This window comes from Anneissia japonica, unplaced genomic scaffold (genome assembly GCF_011630105.1).
Source record: "Anneissia japonica isolate Jap-2015-1 unplaced genomic scaffold, ASM1163010v1 scaffold288250_len396842_cov205, whole genome shotgun sequence".
Classification (NCBI taxonomy): domain Eukaryota; kingdom Metazoa; phylum Echinodermata; class Crinoidea; order Comatulida; family Comatulidae; genus Anneissia; species Anneissia japonica.
In genome coordinates this window covers 323,535-343,222 of record NW_022683119.1, presented here as the reverse complement: position 1 = coordinate 343,222, position 19,688 = coordinate 323,535, and the positions used below count along the sequence as shown (strand labels likewise).

At 36.1% G+C, this 19,688-nt stretch overlaps 1 protein-coding gene across 1 annotated transcript in view; it reads right to left on the bottom strand.

The window, feature by feature from the left end:
• Positions 1 to 1,651: 1,651 nt before the first annotated feature.
• LOC117124557 (prokineticin receptor 2-like) overlaps positions 1,652 to 19,688 on the bottom strand; it is a 28,835-nt gene continuing 10,798 nt past the window's right edge. The window contains exon 2 of the mRNA XM_033270868.1: positions 1,652 to 3,647. Within this exon, the coding sequence (XP_033126759.1) occupies positions 2,870 to 3,647 (778 nt within the window). The 3' untranslated portion in view covers positions 1,652 to 2,869. The remainder of the gene's footprint in view (positions 3,648 to 19,688) is intronic.

Here is a 19,688-nt window from a genome sequence, read left to right as displayed (position 1 = left end):
TTTGTAAAGGGGGGGGGGGTGGGGGTGGGGCACAACATATTCAGAATAGGTGGGAGCGGTAATTTCAATATACGGTATGCCTTGAAATTTTAAATTTTAGTGGAAAAAAGGGGGTGGGGTGGAAAAGACCACAATTGACGGTCTCTTTGTGTAATTTTCAATTCACCGAAGAGGAAAGCAATTAGATAGGCCTAGGCCTATATATATTTCTTCGGAATTTTGTGGTGAGTTTCACACCAAAGAAAACAAATGAACAGCTAATTGGTGTATTAAGCTCTTTTACACAGTCATTTTCTTAACGCGGTCCTGGTCAATGGCCGAATTCGACTGGTCTTTCTTCGTAAACAACGCCCACACATGCGCAGCGGTAAAATCCTACTTAACGAAGACCATCATTCGAATAGAAATCTTGTAAATACTCGACAAAACAAAATGGCTGCATAGTTACCGCGGTACAAGCTGCGTAGTCAAGATTGCTTCAGCTTGTGGCAGTATGGGTTTTTCGTTAAAAAAAAAATATTTTCACCCAGTTTTTAAATTCTGTTCGCCTACAATTATTTTTTGACTTCATGTGGGTAAATATTATAATTATTATTTTCTGAAATTTAATCTAAATAATATTAACGCAAATGCTGTTTCTAAACTCACCAATCGACCATGTTTGTTTTGGTCACGTGGATAACTTAACGCTGATTAACGCACTCTGGTTTACGTTAATTTTCGTTGTCTATGAAGTCTATTTTATTACGAACCAGTCAAATGAAAATAATAATCAACGAAAAATCGTAGTCAGAGAAATGAATACGCCCAATGTTTCGTGTCAGATTTGTAATAGGCCTAGATAAACAAAATGAAAAATTCCTTTTATATTTGAGTTTAAAATTTATTTGTGTAAACATGACATAAAGTCAGAATGGTATGCATAGCAATAGTGAATAATATATCATTTCAATTAATACAGAAATTTCAATCAGATGTCTAAAAGTACAGTTGAATAATCTTGAAATTATTATTAGATTGGTCAACTCTATGAATTAATACTAGGCCTACAATAATATACAAAATCTGAAACATTGTCTTGACTCAAGAGACACTAATGGATAAGAATTTGGGTGATTTTTTCCATTCTTTGATCAGGTATATCTGAAATAAGTGCGGTAACTATTATCAAAAGATTAATCAACATCTGTTGAGATTAATAGACTTCGTTCACACATAGGACGCAACACAACGCAAGGACGTAAACGCAGCACCATGCCACAGCACGCGAGTTGAAGTAAAATATGGGAGTCGATGACGCAAAAAGACACTATTTGACGCAACAGCGATGCTTTAATCTTATGCAAACTTAATTAGTTGTGTGCATGCTCAAACTGAGCAGTCGACACTGATCGGAACATGGCGGCATATTGAAAAGTGTCTTTTAACCTGACTTTCCTGTTTGCATAAATGTAGTAGTTTCCCAGAATGGATTACGCAAGAACACCGGAAGGTTGGTTGTTAAGTAGGTTACACCGTTTTCATTCGTTCAGTATCTAGGGTTTATTATTATTGGTTGGCCCTGTCTCTTATACACATCTAGATGTGTATAAGAGACAGGCAATTACTTGTATCTATAATTCTGTTTCTACAAGACTAATATTCTTAGAATCGAGATGAGGATTACTTGGCCACATCATTTTGAACAAAACACAAACAAAGATTAAAATTACGTGATGATGATGATGATGATTATAGTGACGATGATGATGACGATGTATTATGTAGGCCTATAAGAACGTTTAATATAATTATTTTCTATTATAAACAATGCTGTATTTAAGAAAGATTAATAATATAATTATTTTCTATTATAAACATAACCAATACTATAATTGTTGGCTACAGTATATACATAGATATGCCTCTTTTCATTTATTCGCAATTCTTAACTTTCCATCGACTTGCTCGATATTTCTGTCCATTTTATACTAATCATCATCATGGATCGCAACCAGTCCAGCCGGTTACATAATCAAGCAGTTGATGATTTTATATTATTATAATTTTATTATAAAGTACTGTATACCAATGCGAAACGAAACAGACGTGCATGTAGGCCTAAATGGTAAACAGGCAAGGGGAACTTTGACATTGGTCCTATTTGCGCTATATAAATCCATCTACTAGGCTATTATTAGTTTTATTTAAAAAGCCGGGCAGTGCCGGTCGTCGGCCGATGCGATTCTATGTAGAACGCAACCCAACGACGCGCACGCAACGGATCGTTTTAGGTTTTAGTGACAATCCGTTCAGACTGCCATAGAAAATCAGCAAACGGCATCGCGCCGCCTAGCGCTCACAGGGAGGGAGTAAAGCCTTGTTCGCACTGGATTTAAAAAATGGTAAATTTAACTAGGGTAACTTTAACCAAAGTCATGGGTACATTTCACCATTGTTCGCACTTGGATTATTCACGCGGTTAGTTTTAACAAGATTTAACCGTGTGTATAAAAAAATATTATTGAGGGCGCTAGTTTGTGACTTCAACTTCCGGTTTTGTTCGAGCGGTGTCAACATGGAAGAAGTTTTAACCGTGTTGCACGTTCGGATTGGACTTCTTGACCAGCGTGGTTAGTTTAACCGAGACCGTGGTAAGTTTCACATGGCAGGCTGAGGTCGGTAAATTTAACCATTCGGCTTGGTTAATTTAACCCTGAGGGAATTGTAACCGACGTTCGGATTAGATTTTTTTTGGTCAATTTAGCCAGTGACTCGGTTAATTTGACCAAATTAAGTCCAGTGCGATAGGGGCTTAAGAGATGGATTCGTCGTGCGACAGTCGTAACTTCGTACAGTGCAGTGACAGCCCGGCTTCACAGTTTGGATCCTACACTTTGCTTTCACTCGATTCGGCAGCCTTTCTCATTGGCATGTATCCGTTTCGATCTATCGGCGGTATGTTAGTGCTGTTTGTTTTTGGTGTAAATGTATGAAAGGACAGTTCTCTCGTACTAAGACGCAGCAAACGTGGGCATCCCACACGGTAACGCCTCATTCTCTTACAGATTACCAGCAATTCCTTCCTGAATGCTGGGTTCAAAATGAAGAAGATAAACGTGCTGATAACACTGTTCATCATCGCAATACTCTCCACGACGTAAAACGCAGTCAGCTCACCGGAAAAAAACTCACCCTCTATCCCGTAGTGGTGAGTAATATGTTGCATAAGATTATACACGTAGTATGGGCCCCAGCAAATACCAAAAGCCAGCACAACGGTAATCAACATCGGTATGGTCTTCTGTTTTCGGACATTCGTAATTTCTTGTTGGCGCTCTGTTGTCACGTGCCCAGGAGGCGCTCTGTGATACCACAACTGTATCCCAATACGCACGTAAACAAACGACATGATTGTCATTGGCAGGATATACATCAGTACAGTAATACATGTTATATAGATGAGGGCGATATTTTTATCGGTCCAGAATTCTGCGCAATACGTGATGACCTTGTTGTCTCGACTACAGTCAGTACTTGAAATTGTATGCGTGAATAGCGGCGTCGGTAAGCATATCAAAATAGCGAAAACCCAGATGACGAGAATGATTGCAGTCAGTATTGGCTTCGTCATTCGTGGCTCCAACGGATGAAAAATACCCTGATATCTGAAAAATAACAAAAACAATATCTAATTATAATTACAGTATTATATTATGTGGATCATTAGTTGCTAGTCTATACGCCTAGCCTAAACACAGGGGCGGCGCCAGGGTGGGGGGGGGGAAGACAAGGGGATAATTCCCCATCGGTCTGGTCAAGCACCACTCCCTCCCATCGCTGGCCCGTAGCCAGGGGGGGGGGGTTATGGTTCGGGCGAACCCCCCTTTTCTAGCGAACCCCCTAGAATTTTTGAATGAGTCCTCCCACTCGGACAGAATGTCTGTTTTTAACTTAGGCCCTACCCAGCATTAAAAATCAAAATTTAGCACCTAATTCATTATTTGGTCATCCGTTTTTAAATTGTAGCAATTGATACATAGAATATCTCAGCTTTAGAAGTTCGGAGATTAAAATTGAACACAACTCCAGCAAACCATGACTTTACGATGGCTCACAGGAGGATGGCAAACATCGATAAAAACCCGGCTGCCGTCTCAACTTTCACTGGCCTTTGGCTGAATGTTTGTAAGAAATGTACCAACCGGTAACGAAACCGGTCGCCGTCTACCTATGAGTAAATGGTGCCACCAAACGAAGCTAAAGTTTTGCGACGTAATCCACCAAATGCAGATAAAGTTTTGCGACTTAATCACCTGATTGTGGATTGTGTGGTTAGTAAATTCCATAGCCACACTGTCCATAGCGCACGCTAAACTATGTGCTGATGGAGCATTTTTGGGAAATTGAATCTCCTTTTTTCCATCCCAAACAAAATATTTTTAATAAATGAACATGGTCTATCTCAGTCATCTAGCCAGTCACAAAATTAGGCTAGGAAGTTTGTTTTCAACAGCAGACACACACAACAGAACGGAGTGCGTCAATCGGAGTTTTTTAATTTTTAGTGGGTTACTGATTACAAAATCAATTTAGCTTAGCCTAGATGTTGACTAGCTTGGTTCGCTCCTCGTTCATTTAGAGACAGAATTATACCCCGATGACAACAAGCTAGTGTAGGCCTAGGCCTAAGTAGAGTAGGACGTACTACTAGGCCTAGGCTTTTGTTGTAAAATTTAAAGTGCATTGTACAGGATGCGCCATAGGCCTATATTTAAAAAAAAAAATACATTTTGTTTATTATTATTGGTTGGCCTGAAACCTAGGCAGGCATGCCAGCTTTACCGTCGAAAGTCCTGAGATTCGAAGATGAAAATAGACGCGCTGAATTTCGTTTTTTTGTTTATGAAAGATAGAATTTATTTAACGTTTATCTATATAAAAACAAGATTAATATTGTATAAATTGTATTTTTAAAGATTCATATATAATTCATATTTCATTTGGTAGACAATAAATATTCAGTAAGATACACTAAAAACGATCATTAATTCTGAAATGTGCATCAAATCTCAGCTATTATTAATCAGTATGTATTATGTTAAAGTCTTAAAATAATACAAATAATTGTAATTATTTCATTTCATTTATTTAATTGGTACAAACGGCCCAAAGGTTGCGTCAGCAACAGTGCGCCATAACACCTTGCAAGTGGTGCCCACAACCTTTGGAACAATTAAGAACTTAAAATTAAAGTTTAGGTTCCCATGATGTTAGATGACGTATTGAATATGATAATATATTTTTTACTCTGACTTCATTTAACGATGGCCCTGTCAGTAGTAATGACAATATTTGTAAATTTGTAGAATATATGTAGTAAAATAGTAGGCCTACTATTATTTTCAGTGTACAAAATGAGAGTAAATAAGAAGTAGTAGCACAAGAAGTATAGGAAGAGGAAGAAGAGGAAGAAGAAGAATAGCCTTTTTTTTATATAATAATAAATGAGTATATTGATATTGATTATGCGATGACGGTTTTTTTTTAAATGTTTTTCGGTGTGATTTACCGTAAACATGCCAATTCTCAGAAAATATTTTCTAATTATATTATATTACCACCTTTTTATTACATATATCTTTTTCAAAACATAACTGCTTTTATAACATTATATAGACCTATTAAACACAAAAAACTGCCCCGACCTCACCGTGGCCCTTAGGCAGGCCCCTGGATCCCACGCCCAGAGAACCCCCCCTTGAAATGACCTGGCTACGGGCCTGCATCGGCCAAAGCTCGTCGGCAGACGGACCAAAAAAAGGCCTAGTTTTCCCATCCCAGTAATGTACTGCGTACGGCAAGTCAAATCTGTCACAGCAATCGCTTCGACACCACCCTCAAACCCACACCCTACTCGGGCCTTCGGCCCCTCAGATAACGCTGCGCCCTATAGTTACACCCATAAATACTTAGGGCCCCCAGTCAGACGTCTTAGCCCCTCCCATAAATTATCATAGAGTAGTCCACACGTTGCCTAAACATGAGCGACAAAAAACGAGGTGGATATTAATTAACAACTTAATAAATTAGTAGAATACATAGCTTTCTTTTATGTTCCACATGAATACATATTTGATTTTTTTTTAATTTGAATGTGATTTTTGTGTTCAGAGAAAAGACTAGAAAGCATACATCCATGTATTTATAATTTACTGAGCACTATACTGTGCTGCAATAGCGCTCTCTAGTCACCATCTGAAAGTTTTTTGAGTTGCATTATAAATGGTAGATATTAATATTGTTTATTGAACCGAAAACCATAGATTGTGAGACATGAGGTGGTTTTGCATCTGCTTGTGCGCATATATATGCAAATAATATTAGTCATCGACTTCTATGCACAGATCATCATAGCTATACCTATATGTAGCCCTTCTTGTTCAATCAAATGAATAAATGGTCTCCAAATAAATTTATATTTACTCCGGAAATTTATTTAATCACCAATCTAGAAATCTATGTTCCGTCACTTCAATATACTTTACTTAGCCTAAATATTCCTTGGAATATTCGTATAATTAAATGTTTGCTATCTTATATCTATTAACATTTTAAGTTAGATAAGTCCTATCATAGCGTACGGTACTACTGTAGGCCTATTACAAGATACCGTGACGTCATAAATCCATTCAGTCGGCCCGGCGAATGCGACACCATAAAAGCGCTAACATAGGCTCTAATTGCAAACATAGGTATCACCCTGGATTATGTATTACTTGATTGAGGAATATCAATCACACCAGACTAAATAAATTTAGTTTTATAAAATAACATGTCTAGTGGTATAATAGAAAAATAGTAAACAGCAAATAATAATAATAATAATAATAATAATAATAATAATAATAATAATAATAATAATAATAATAATAATACGGTAATAACGACTAAAATACTAATACTAATAATTACAAACAACGAATATGGCTTTAAAATTTAGCGGTAAATTAATTAAACCATATAGAAAATAGAATTATGATTAAACTTAACAATTCAACATTGGTTATCAGCATAGCGTGATACAAGACTTCATAATAACAATATCACTTCTTTATTAATCGAAGTATTTATTTAGCTTATCTTATAGTAAAGATATATTTCGAAGTGATAATCATATAGGCCTACAATTATTAAAACGATAGTAATAATATTAAAATATCAAAATAGGACGATAGTCCATCATGGATATAACAATTAAAACGGAATTATAAAATGTAAAGTTAAATCGCAATACAGTACAACTATTCACTGGTATTCGTATAGCCTGGGTCACTGTCCCACTGCTTACAGTAGCCTATGCACAGTATAAATGTGTTTTGCCTAAAACGTCCTTCAACATTCCTTCGCTTGGCCTTTGGCCTAAACAAGGGGCTACTAAATGTATAACTAAAACACACTATAGTATTATACATCTATACTAATCCGTTTCGTCTAATAATAACATTAAAATACGTTTAATTAAACTAAAAGTAAAACAATAATTAAAATACAAATCTTACCTAAAAAGAGCCAGTCGTAGAGGTCGGATTAAATATAAAATTCGAATTAATAAACGATGGAAATTGAATAGAGTTCTTATCGATGCGCTGCAGATGTGAAAAGTAAGTAAGGAATGTGGCTACAGGTCCATGGGACCTTGGTGGTGGTCACTTAATTATCACTCTTAATGAGAAAAACAGTTAAATAATTACTTTAATGGAAGAGGGCTCTGTGTATACTGGTTCCCGTATTCATTGGGGTTACATATAGATAATTATTAATCATAATTTTATATTTTGATTAATGATTTATTATACATTGCTTATAATTAATAACTAGCGTAGTAAAAAAAAGCAAAACGTTTCATGGTTTCCGTTGATAATAGTATAACAACCAACTGTGTTCGACATGAATGATGGCGCAATGCTTGCGCAGACGATGCGTCGCGACATATTCCCAATGTGATTGTCACTTGCAGTTATAACTCCATCATTCATCACATACCAAGTCAATCAAGAGAAATGTATGTAGGATGCAATTACAGTTATCTGTTTCCCTTTTCTCCCGTTTAATAATTATACAGCTACAACGATATATCATATTTGACAACATTGACCACAAGAGTTTTCAATCAATATAACTTTAGAGAAAATTGGATTAATTTTTTGTGTATGTCAAATAGGCCTTTCAGTTTTTGATTATTATTGCTCACTTAAAGTGGATAGGCATATCTTCCCTTCCCCTCTCTTCCGTCTTCCGTTCTCCCTCCTTACCCCCTCCCCCCATTTAACTTCCCCGTTAACGACGGTAACAGTTACTTATTGCACATCAACTGTATATGCAAATAAGTCGAACTGAATATGCAAATATAGCCACACTGTGCATGTCACGTGGAATGTCTGGAATTGCGTTTTTTGTTTTTTTTTAATTAGACATATTTTGACGTTTCCGAAAATGTACGGATAGTTTGCCATATGAACCTTGTTTCTGAAACTATGTTACTGAAAGTATATTTTGTTCAGATTCAGATTTATTATATCAATTATTTAACAATAAATGAATTTTTTTCCTGGGTTTTATTCATAGAAATATTTAAGTACATAAGATCCATTATAACATTCTATAAAAAGATTAGTCTTAAAGGATATCACAGATTATTACTAAACACCAAACATAAGAGACAAAGTCATTTGTATCGCCAGGTGACCTCCGTAACGGCTGGTTTCAGCCGACTATACAGAAGCCGTCAAGCATCTAATGAGTGGGACAAGGGAGTAGCAGAATTCGCGCCCTCATTCTGTCTCACTTTCTCGCTTGCTTTCGTTACAGTGTCCAGTTGTAAGACGAAGATGTGTATAAGAGACAGACATATTTTGTGAGATTACTGTATTTACTAGTTTACGTAATATTTGTAATGATTACAGGATCTAACCTAATGTATGGTACATTTTGTTGTTTTTTCGAATACTGTGCCCCTTTTTAAATTTCGTAATGTTTTTTGTAGTATTCTTGTATATGGTTTGCCAACAACGAAGTAATTACTGTATTTTTACTTTCACAAGACCAAAAAGTTCTGTATTTTGTATTCTGTATGTTCGTCATTTATTCACCATTTTTAATAAATGACAATTTTATCCCATTCATGTGTATTGCCTTGTTTGCTTGTGTTGCTTAGTGGAACACAAAATGTCATGCCTACATATTATGGAAGTTTTATAACTCAGGATGTAAAAACCAAATCAAACTATGAAAATATTTATCAAAAAAATAGTACTAATGGTTTATATTGTATGTAGATATTCACCGTGTACAGTGGAATGTGGTTCAAAAGGCCTGGAAATGAATAGGCATAGTTTAAACCAACGATGTATCGAATCTTGTTCCTTACTATCCATATTTATAACAAAATTCCTACTTTTTATAAAATGTGGTCTCTATTTCTGCATCACACATCACCTACCACACCACCACCCACATACGCCTCTGTTAAATCATCGAGTTCGCATGACTAACATATTTTGTGAACCGTTGAGATTCATTAGAACAATCAAACACGAATAAAGTGCTAGTAACACATTAATCAATATTCATAATTTATATTCGAATTACAAACAAAATGCTCACGATATACCTAAATCAAATCCTCTAGATGTACTGCATATTCTCAGTGACGTGACACATCAATTATGATTAACGATCTCCAATGGTTATAAATGTCAACTCGACCGAAATCTAGAAAGATTTCAAAGAATCAATTTACTACAAGCTTCTTTTTCCTGCTAACTTTGAAAATTACATGAAATATACTTCATGCAATTGTCTGCTTAAAAAACGATGGAACTATGGCAACATATCATTCGTGGTGAGAAGGACTCTGGGAAAGTCGTCTTCCATGTTGGAGACGATTAAGTAATTAGACGCTATGTGAGACCAGCTGTAGTTAAACATAACGGTTGTTCTCCACTCCACTACTGACAGCACACGTTGGCTGTTTTAACACGATGAACGGAACACATGGGATCATCAAAAGTTTTAAATAATATTTATTATTTAATACCTCCTTGATCAAATTAACAACACGAAAACAAAAAATTAAGATAAAGAAAAACAATTTTAAAATCAACAAATATTGTAATTAAAAGAATAAAACGCTCTGCTTTATTCACAACCGTGCACACTATGTAGTATATTATTTTAACCAATAAGTACAGTGCGATTTTTGTGAGTGAATTTACACAATGTATATTTTTCAGGCAGGTCAACATTTGGCGGTTATGAATATTGCTCGGGTGCGTCTTTATTGACAATATAAAGTGAAGGCCCTGATCGCATGGCCTTAGCATAGCAGCGGTAATCATGAGGTTCGTTTCGGATTCAAACACCTGGTGTGATCCCACCTGGAGATCTAAAAGATCTGTTTTTGTTCCATAATCATTGGGATTACCGCCAACAATAAGATAGTGTTCAAACTAGTTCAAGTCTTTAAAAAAAAACTATTATAACCATTTCTTCTCACAAGACGAAAAGTCAAAAAAAGAAAAATACAGAGTAAAATTAAATATTAAATGAGAAAGAAAAGCAGATAAAATAAGCACCTAGGTGCACACTTAAACCAGGGGGGTTGGCCCGGCCCCGGCCCCCCTTTTGGGAGGTAAAAAAAAGAAAAAAATGATAGCCCAGAATGCCTCAAATGTTATGTTCGGGCGTCTAGAACAGAGCAATTTCGCGGGGGCATCATGCCCCGGACCCCTACGACAGTGTTGTCTCAATCGGCCCAACTTTCGCCCCCCCCCCCTTTTTTTGGACATTTCTGGATCCGCCCCTGCTTAAACAATAATATGAAATTTTGTTTAGAAGTCAACAACAAGAATATGATAGATAGGCCTAAATTCCACCGTGAGATGGCCATACAGACGAATGAGCTTTGCGTATGCAAGGACTTGACTTGTATGAACCAGGTATGAACGATGATAAGAAGTAGAGAAGGTTTTAGTAAGAAGATTCCGAAACATAACGACAACGAATACGTCATTATCATTATCGTTAATCGTGCGTAAAATATCCTTGACTATATGATGTATGAGCTGAATGTGACCCCCCTAGCGCACTCCCCTAGATACGCCACTGGATATACGGTAGTGAAAGGGGTTGTGTAAACATTTATGACGTTAACGTTTTTTGTTTTTGTTTTTTGTTTTTTATCTTGAAAACTCCGTATCAAAGAGATTTCTCGAAAACAGCCTACAGCCTATAAAACGAAATATTGAACCCAACGATACCCTCTTGATAGGCTGTAAAAGAAGAAGTTGACACAACAAATGTTGAATTTCTAACTGAATCGTTTATTTAAATGTGATCAATCTGTATCATATAGGATTGGCAGAAGAAAACACTAAAACATTATTGGCCGAATGTTTCGGCTACTCCTGTAGTTGTCAATGCAGGACATAAAAATTGACATTTTATGTCAAGCGTTGACAAAGACTACAGGAGTAGCCGAGCATTCGCCCAATAAATTTTAGTGTTTCTAAAGTCAACATCTTTTTGAGTTTCATTACTGTTACACTATATTATATTCTATGTTTCGAAACACACGTGGACACGTCTTCTTCAAGTGTACAGCTGCTAGGCGCCTTGAACTGGTCTAGTGCAGCTTACCCCTACTGCACACCGACAGCCCCTACCAATCGTACTGACATATATGTAGGCTACGACATACCTAGCGTCGGCCTACTGCACACCGACAGGGCCCTACCCATCGTAGGCCTACTGACATATGTATAGGCTACGAAATACCTAAGCGTCGGACTACTGCGCACATCGACTGACACGTGTCTTTCCTAAATGCTCTTTATTGCCCTGAAATTTCTGGGTTTTGATTCACAAGCCTGCTCGATAATGGTGACATTTATACGAAGGTGTGGGTACGTGTCAACTCGCAGACGGGAGTGTCTTATAATAGCATAACTATGTGCGTGATTAGCTTTGAATTTAGCTTTGAATTAAAAATTAATAGAAGGCAATGATTGAGAGCTTGAGTATTTCGAAGGATGGAAGTTTATAATTATGAGGGTTGTCATGAGTTTTATGTATTGGCGGATCTGAGAGGGTCAGAGGTTTTTTTTGTTACAATGGGAAAATTAAAAGTCGGGAAAGCTCATTTTCGCCATCTAGGAATCAAAGTTTTCCCGGGGAAGGACCCTCGACACCCCCCCCCCCCCCCCCCCTCCCGTTCTATTTGGGGTTCATCGATTCATGGAAAAAATACATATCCAACGACTCGTTTTTTTTTTTGTTTTTTTTTAAATGTAGGCCTATCTGTGTATGCACAAATAATAGTCCTACTAATATTTACTGTAATAAGAATGTGAAAGTTTACCTGACCGTTTTCAAGAGAAAACCTTGAATTTTGAAGGAATTAAAAGTCATTAAAAGACACCTCAAAGGTCGGGAAACCTCATTTCCCGACATCTTTACTTTAAAAACAGCGTGGAGCATTTAAGCACAAAGCTCCACGCAATGTTCTCCCGTTTTTGGCGACACGTTTCAAAGCTAATGTGTTAAGGTTTCTGACATTAAATGTGCTTATGGTATTTGACATTTAAAGACAGGACAGCATTGCGTTTTTACAGTGTAGGGATCAACATTTTCCCGGAGACCCCTGGACCCCCCCTTTATTTTTGGGATTTTTGTTTAAAAAAAAAACAACCCCACCCCGAGAACCCAGTTATACCCTGTTATGCAATCACTCGTCGTAATGGGGACCTATAATAGCTTACAGTTTTACTCCGATATTAGAGGATCCACCTTGGGGCCTGCAGAAAAATACATTTAGGCCTAGAAAATATGAAGACGGAGAAAAAATCATCTTTTTAGATCTACTAGCATCAAAATATGAACTTTAGTTCAGAATGTTGTTTTAAAAGTTTCAGACTAACGCCGGTTATTATTTTAGCTGTCGTCGAATAGGTGTATTTTCTCAGCTACAGTAGGAGTTAGTCTATTTCTGTCAGCCTGCCATAGGCTGCACCTTCCGTCATGCTTTGTTCACTAAATATTCGTATTGACCTACAAGATTCTTATTTGCACTATGTGGATTGTAAGACGACGAGGTCGGAATCTAGGCTTCAATCATAAGTGTTAATATAAACAATATAGTGCTAACTAAAAAAAAAGCATTCGATTATAATTTTAAAATGGATAATAATTCAGCGCACATCAAACAAACTCTCAATGACGTAACAATGCTCCACTGAATAATATTGGCTCTTGCGTGATCCCGAGAGCGCGCAGATATTTTGGAGGCAAATTGCACGTAAATTTTACGCATTGGCTATTTTTCATGAAATACAGTAAAGTTGAAGAACTTTTTAAGATAACATGCGTACAATAGAATTATTATGATATACCAGTACTAGGTGAACTTAATTCGAGCGTGAGATGAGGTAAGTAGGCCCCAAAGGATTGGTGTTTCGCCATGCATCACTGTCCCAAATCTGTCCCAAGTCTTTGCTTAAGTGCTTCAATACACTTCCAACACAATTCACAGTTATTCGATACCAACCAAACCGGCATGCGACACATAATTGATATACAAGTGTAATTTGATTGGTTCTCTCATAATAACAGTTTATAAACATAAGGCGACATAAATCGAATGATGCTAAACACTGTATAATTCGAACGCAGCAAGAAGAGCTTAGGACATTTTCATTTTAAAAAGCATACATAGAGTGAACATAGTATGGAAGGTTGGAAATTAATTGTCATATCAATCTGCTTTACCATTGATGAATTTTCTTAAGCAGCCTATCTCAGTCGGCTAAATTGGTATTAACCAATGTGTGCACTGGTGAAGATCTCTAGGTCCCCGGTTCAACTCCCATCGCTGCTCCGTGTGATACAAGCGCACCGTCTTTCGGATGAGACGTTTAAGCCGTTGGTACCTTGTGCAATAATGGTCCATCTACACGTTTAGTGTGTAAACGTTAATGGTTTTTACGCTTCTGAAGAAAGACCTACAGTGTTGAGCTGGAAGCGTAAGAGGGGTCACAAAGCAGTCCATGGGGGACTGTGATTGTTATTTAAGTAGCAATAGTGCAAATGTGTTTGTTTTGGTAGTAAATGTGTTCGCAATGTGTTACTCACAAACTAATTATTTCCTTCCCCTTGACGCAGAGATGTTAGTTAAGTAGGTTACGCAGTCAATATTCAATTATAGTGCGGTTTGCGGTGTGTGATTATCATTTTGATCCAGGGGCCTACGTCGTGTAATACCTTCAAAAATGTTCGCCAAACATCTTTATAGAGGTAATGATCTACGACGATTAAGCTGAGAAATTTAGGTTATTTATAATGTTCGATTTATTTTTAAGTTTATAATAATATGTTTCATTAATTATAGGCACATCGACCAATGTCAGTGCTAGCAAACTTAATAAAGATTTTAAAGTAGGGATAAGTAGCCTAATTCCTTTTACAAGAAAGCGTGGTTTCCATACAATCGCTACACGCTATCGCTGACTAATTTTGTTTTGTTTTTGTTTGTTTGTTTGTTTTTTGTTTTTTTTTTTTTGGTCTTAAGAATAATCTCTGACACTTGATATAAGAAAACAGTTAATGCGATCATCTGATGAAGCTACAACTCAAAATCATTTTTCCCTTAAACTATGTCCAGACTACCAAATTTCATAAAAAAAAAACCAAAAACGTGTGAGATGCCTAAATATAGTCATGATGACATCACATCATGACTATATATGTACATTATGATCGACTATATAGGTATACAACAGTTTTTGTCAAGAGTCATTTAAAAAAAATAAACTTACTCCCAGGGTTTCAATATTCAACCGTTGGTTAAAATTTTCGGTCAGGGAGAAATTTAACAAGGATTTTGTTTTTATCCAAGCTCTCCCAGGACGTGGCATACGCTTTAGCTACATCTAATGACCTTCTGACCTCGGAAGTTTAACGTACTGTACTCTCTACTAGGCCAATCCCTGATCTATGTCAAACCATGGAGTTATTATTTTATAATTTTATAACTCCATGGTCAAACATAAAACTTCATGAAACGGTGTAAACTATGATGTTTATGATTGTGGTTATACAACTCGCTTTTCAAACAGAATATAACTCGAAAGTGTAATGCCATTATATTTGGTTTTCTAACCGTAGAAAAATGGAACCATGTTAGTCCTGTTTCTCAATCGAAATTTTGTTAGGTAATCAAGTGTATACCTTTTGACAGTGTGGGTAGATTTTTCTGAAACTTGCACCTGTTAGCCTCTGGTGCAAATCCTTTCGCCACAATGGCTAGTCCCAACACGTAGAGACTTTATGCGGTGAAAGTACTGTAACTTACCCTGTAAAAACAACGTAGAGGATTTAAACGCGATTTGTCTCGCTTTTGGTGACACATTTTTTGAAAGCCAATGTGTTTAGGTTTCTAAGGTGTTTACCATTAAATGTGTTTAGGTATTCATTATGTTAAATACATTTAATGCTAAACACATCATCCTAACCACATTAGGCTATGCCTAAACACGTTTAGTTCTTAAATATTTTAATTAGAATTTTACACAGCGTGAAAACATAGACTGAAAAATAGAGAGAGATCGTCCTAGTTGTTACCATGGTTTTTCAGAATTTACACGTAGATCATAGATGTCAAAGTTCAAAAGTAATTGTAATTGCAGGAGGGAGTCCTACACTGTGCGTTGTTCCAGAATTTGTACCCAGAAATCGTGGAGAAGGCTATATTGTTGTTATAAGATCTTTGATGTTATTTGGCCATATGGGAAAATCACAGATAATATTTTATAATACGTGTCAGAAAACACGATAAAAATAATGTGGAAAAAGCTTAGGCTATGTTGCCGTCGTACGCGTGCGCAAATATGATGACACGTAAACTTGGGAACACACCTCGTTACGTATATTCTTAATCTCGGAGTAATTACTTATGGTTTATTAATGTCAATAGACACCCCGTCCGACTTAATTATTGACCGGGGTAGTAATGTGAAGCGCTTAGAGGCATTGTGCATGAAGCGCTATATAAGAGCGACATATTATTATTATTATTGGCTCGCTTGGGATTGTTGTATAAATCATTGATACCCATTCAATCGAATTGAAAAGTATGAACTAAAACGTTTCAATTACTGCTGAATACCCCCGATTAGTATGACTTCAATTAGGCCTATGATTACCGATACTTCCTGAAAGTATTAATGGCCTATATTTCAATATTTATTATATTAAATCAGGGAACAGTGAAATTTCACTGTTCCCTGATTAAATATAGGACGATTTGAAGAGTAGGCCTCATTGTGGCGAATAAACAATGTTGATTAACAAAACCTCCATTGCAGGTAGAATTATTCTTTCGTCGGTTTTTTGTTCATTCTACCCTACATTATCCATATTGTTTTTATGTATTAGGCCTATATGTTTTTTATTCAAATATATATAGGCTTATATATGATATTGAAGGAAGTTGGCCATTAACACTGTTGAATGAATATAATACAAATCATCATAGGTACATATACAGTGTTTTTAATAAGGACTTGATGGAATATATAGGCCTATATATATGTATATATATATATACAGTATATATATACAATATATATATATACAGTATATATGTATACATATATATATATATATATATGTATATATACAGACAGTTTTATATTATATTTTTGCTAATTATTCAAGCTTTTCTGTGATTTTTCCATCATTATCATCATAATCGTCGTCGTCATCATCTTCATCATCATCATCATCATCAGCAGCAGCAGCATTATCTTTATTAATAACAGCAACAGCATAAATACATCAAACTTTTGAACCATTACGGTACAATATATGAAAAAGTAGGCGCACACATAAAAACATATTTAAAATATCAAAAAGTTTCATAAAAGTCATAAATTTATAATCCCTGGTATAACGAGAACATCCGGGCAAGTTCACGTAGTTGAAGAAAACTAAGGGTGGGTGATAGACTTTTCGTCGCTCACATCACGTGAAATCACAGTAGCGCGTCAAAACGAGCGCGTATTTATTGTCAAGCAATTTTGTATTCTTTACCACACAAAAAGTCCTTAACAACAACAGCGCGTATTTTGACGCGCTATCTTGATTTCACGAACTAACACAATCTAATTTGATTGTGTTAGTTCGTGATGTGAGGGACGATTTTGGGGTAGGTGCGTGATAACATTGGAAATTTTAAGGATGGAAAAGTGGGTTAATATTAGGGTGGGTGGAGGACCATGAAATTAGCTTTAGACTGGGTGGAAAATGTCAAGGCTGGGTGGCACCGCCCACCATAACTACACCCCTGCAAAGTTCATTTGATTTAGGATACGGGTTAAATAGGATAGTGGGCTATTGTGTAAAATTTTAATGTGCATTTCATAATGTAAGGCTAATGTTATTACTTTATTTACGAGATGGCAATATTATTGCCTCACCGTTCTCGAGACCATTTTCTTGGAATTCATTGTACTTATTTATATCAAGCACTTTTATCTGTTGCTTATATGCCCACTTTACAACGAATAAAAATAAATTAGATTTGAAATCCAGTTGTATTAATATTTTGAGTCCAGGGGCGGATTTGGGGGGGGGGCGGCCCGGCCCCCCCCCCTTTTTTCCCCCCCCCTTTTTTTTGGGAGAGAAAAAAAGAAGGAAAAAGAAAAAAAAATGATAGCCCACAACGCCTCAAATGTTATTTTCGGGCGTCTAAAACACAAAAATTTCGGACCCCCTAGGACATTGTTGTCTCATCGGCCCAAATTTCGTCACCCCTTTCGCCCCCCCCCCTTTTGGACATCTCTGGATCCGCCCCTGGAGTCAAATTCTAATGTGATAGGGGGGTTATTGAGATTGTTTTATCTGCTAGATAAAACACCGAATGACTGCCACAGACCTAGCAGCCACTAAAAATCGAGTATAATAATATATGTATTTTGTAAATTTATACCCCTAAAAAGTTACATAATAGTCCTAAATACTCTACCATCATAAAGTTCACAGACATCGTCAAAGTTGTGGTAATGTTATTTAAAAAACAAGATTGCAGAAACATAAACAACACTCAGTATATCATTTGAAATTACGATCACGTACTGATTGTACCACGATAAAAAAAAAATGTTTCACACCAAACTACCACGTTGTAACGTTATTATAAGGTAAAACGGTTATTATGAGTTCAATGAACGATTTCACATATTAACAGGTAATAATACTAATATACTATATACTTGGAACAAATCAATCATGTTCCCATGACGACAACACGTAAAACTACGTGTCGACATACCAAAGGAATGTCTCGTTCATCATGTTCCATCCAAGGGTTAACATGCAGAGTAATGTTTCAAGATGACTTCATCTCGGCCACCTCACCCTACATTTGTGTAGGTTTATTATCGTTTTTCTAGAACAATATCATTGAAACAATTGAGCCAAGGATAGGAAAAATGAAAACAGTCAAAAGCACTTGACTTTCGACACCAGACAGAAAAATAACAAAGAAAATGAAGAGACAGATTGAATATGACCACAGATAGTTTTTGTGGTTACACTTCGTGGACGGCCAGGCAATAGTGTAGCTGGCTTAGGCTACAATATTCACTATTACAGCAGAACCCCTTCCTTTGGGACACTCTAATCAGGGTTTTATATTGTTTACCCCATTGCTGTATTTTTTTTCTTATATTTAGTTATTCATAAATTTATTCTTATACTTTTATTTTGTCTCTTTCATCTAGATAAAATGTACATATCAGCGCTAAAAAGTATATGTAGGCCGACAGTGTGTACTGAATACATTTTATTGATTGATTTAATGACTGATTGAATGAATGAATATTATTGGTTGCTACTCTGTTTTTCTGAAAACACATTACAATTAATTTAATATAAAAATATGTATTCGCTCTAGTAATAAAATCAGAAATTGGCTTGAGTGTTAGAATGTGAATTGTTCATGTAATTTTGTTTAGGATATTTAATGTTTCTAATCATGGTCAGTTCATTTAAAATTCTGGCTATACATCCTTGCATAAATAAAAGTGAATACTGTAGTAGCACATTATTCATGTCCTCAGCCTCAGAGCCGTTGTATCTATGGTTTGAAATGGTTGATATACTATACACTATTCCGAATACTGTATTAAGATGATTGATTTGAAGAGGTCCCCGATTACATAGGTTATTAACCGATTGAGTATTGAGATGCGCCTTGTTGAGTGAGATATCCTTTTCTACATATCAAATTAAGATTCCATCCAGAGCTTTCTTAATTGTAGGCTGTAATCTGGAAATACAGTCGTTCCAGCACGGAAATTGAGGAGTTTGACATAAAAGTGTCGTTTATTCAATCTATTAAATATCAGGATATTCTCCAAACTAAATAACAACTCATCTCTATCCACGCTATCAAGTTTTATGCAAAAAAATTGTGGGAATGGCAATATAAGGGCAGGATGATATCATATCACATCCATAGAAATGAATGATGATGTCATGTCATACCCGTATATGGGTAAATCACATGTGTTTGTCACAGAGGTTTAGTCATCGGTGTTTGAGATCAATGACATTTAGGCCTATATTTTATTCCTATTGAGTTGCGTTAG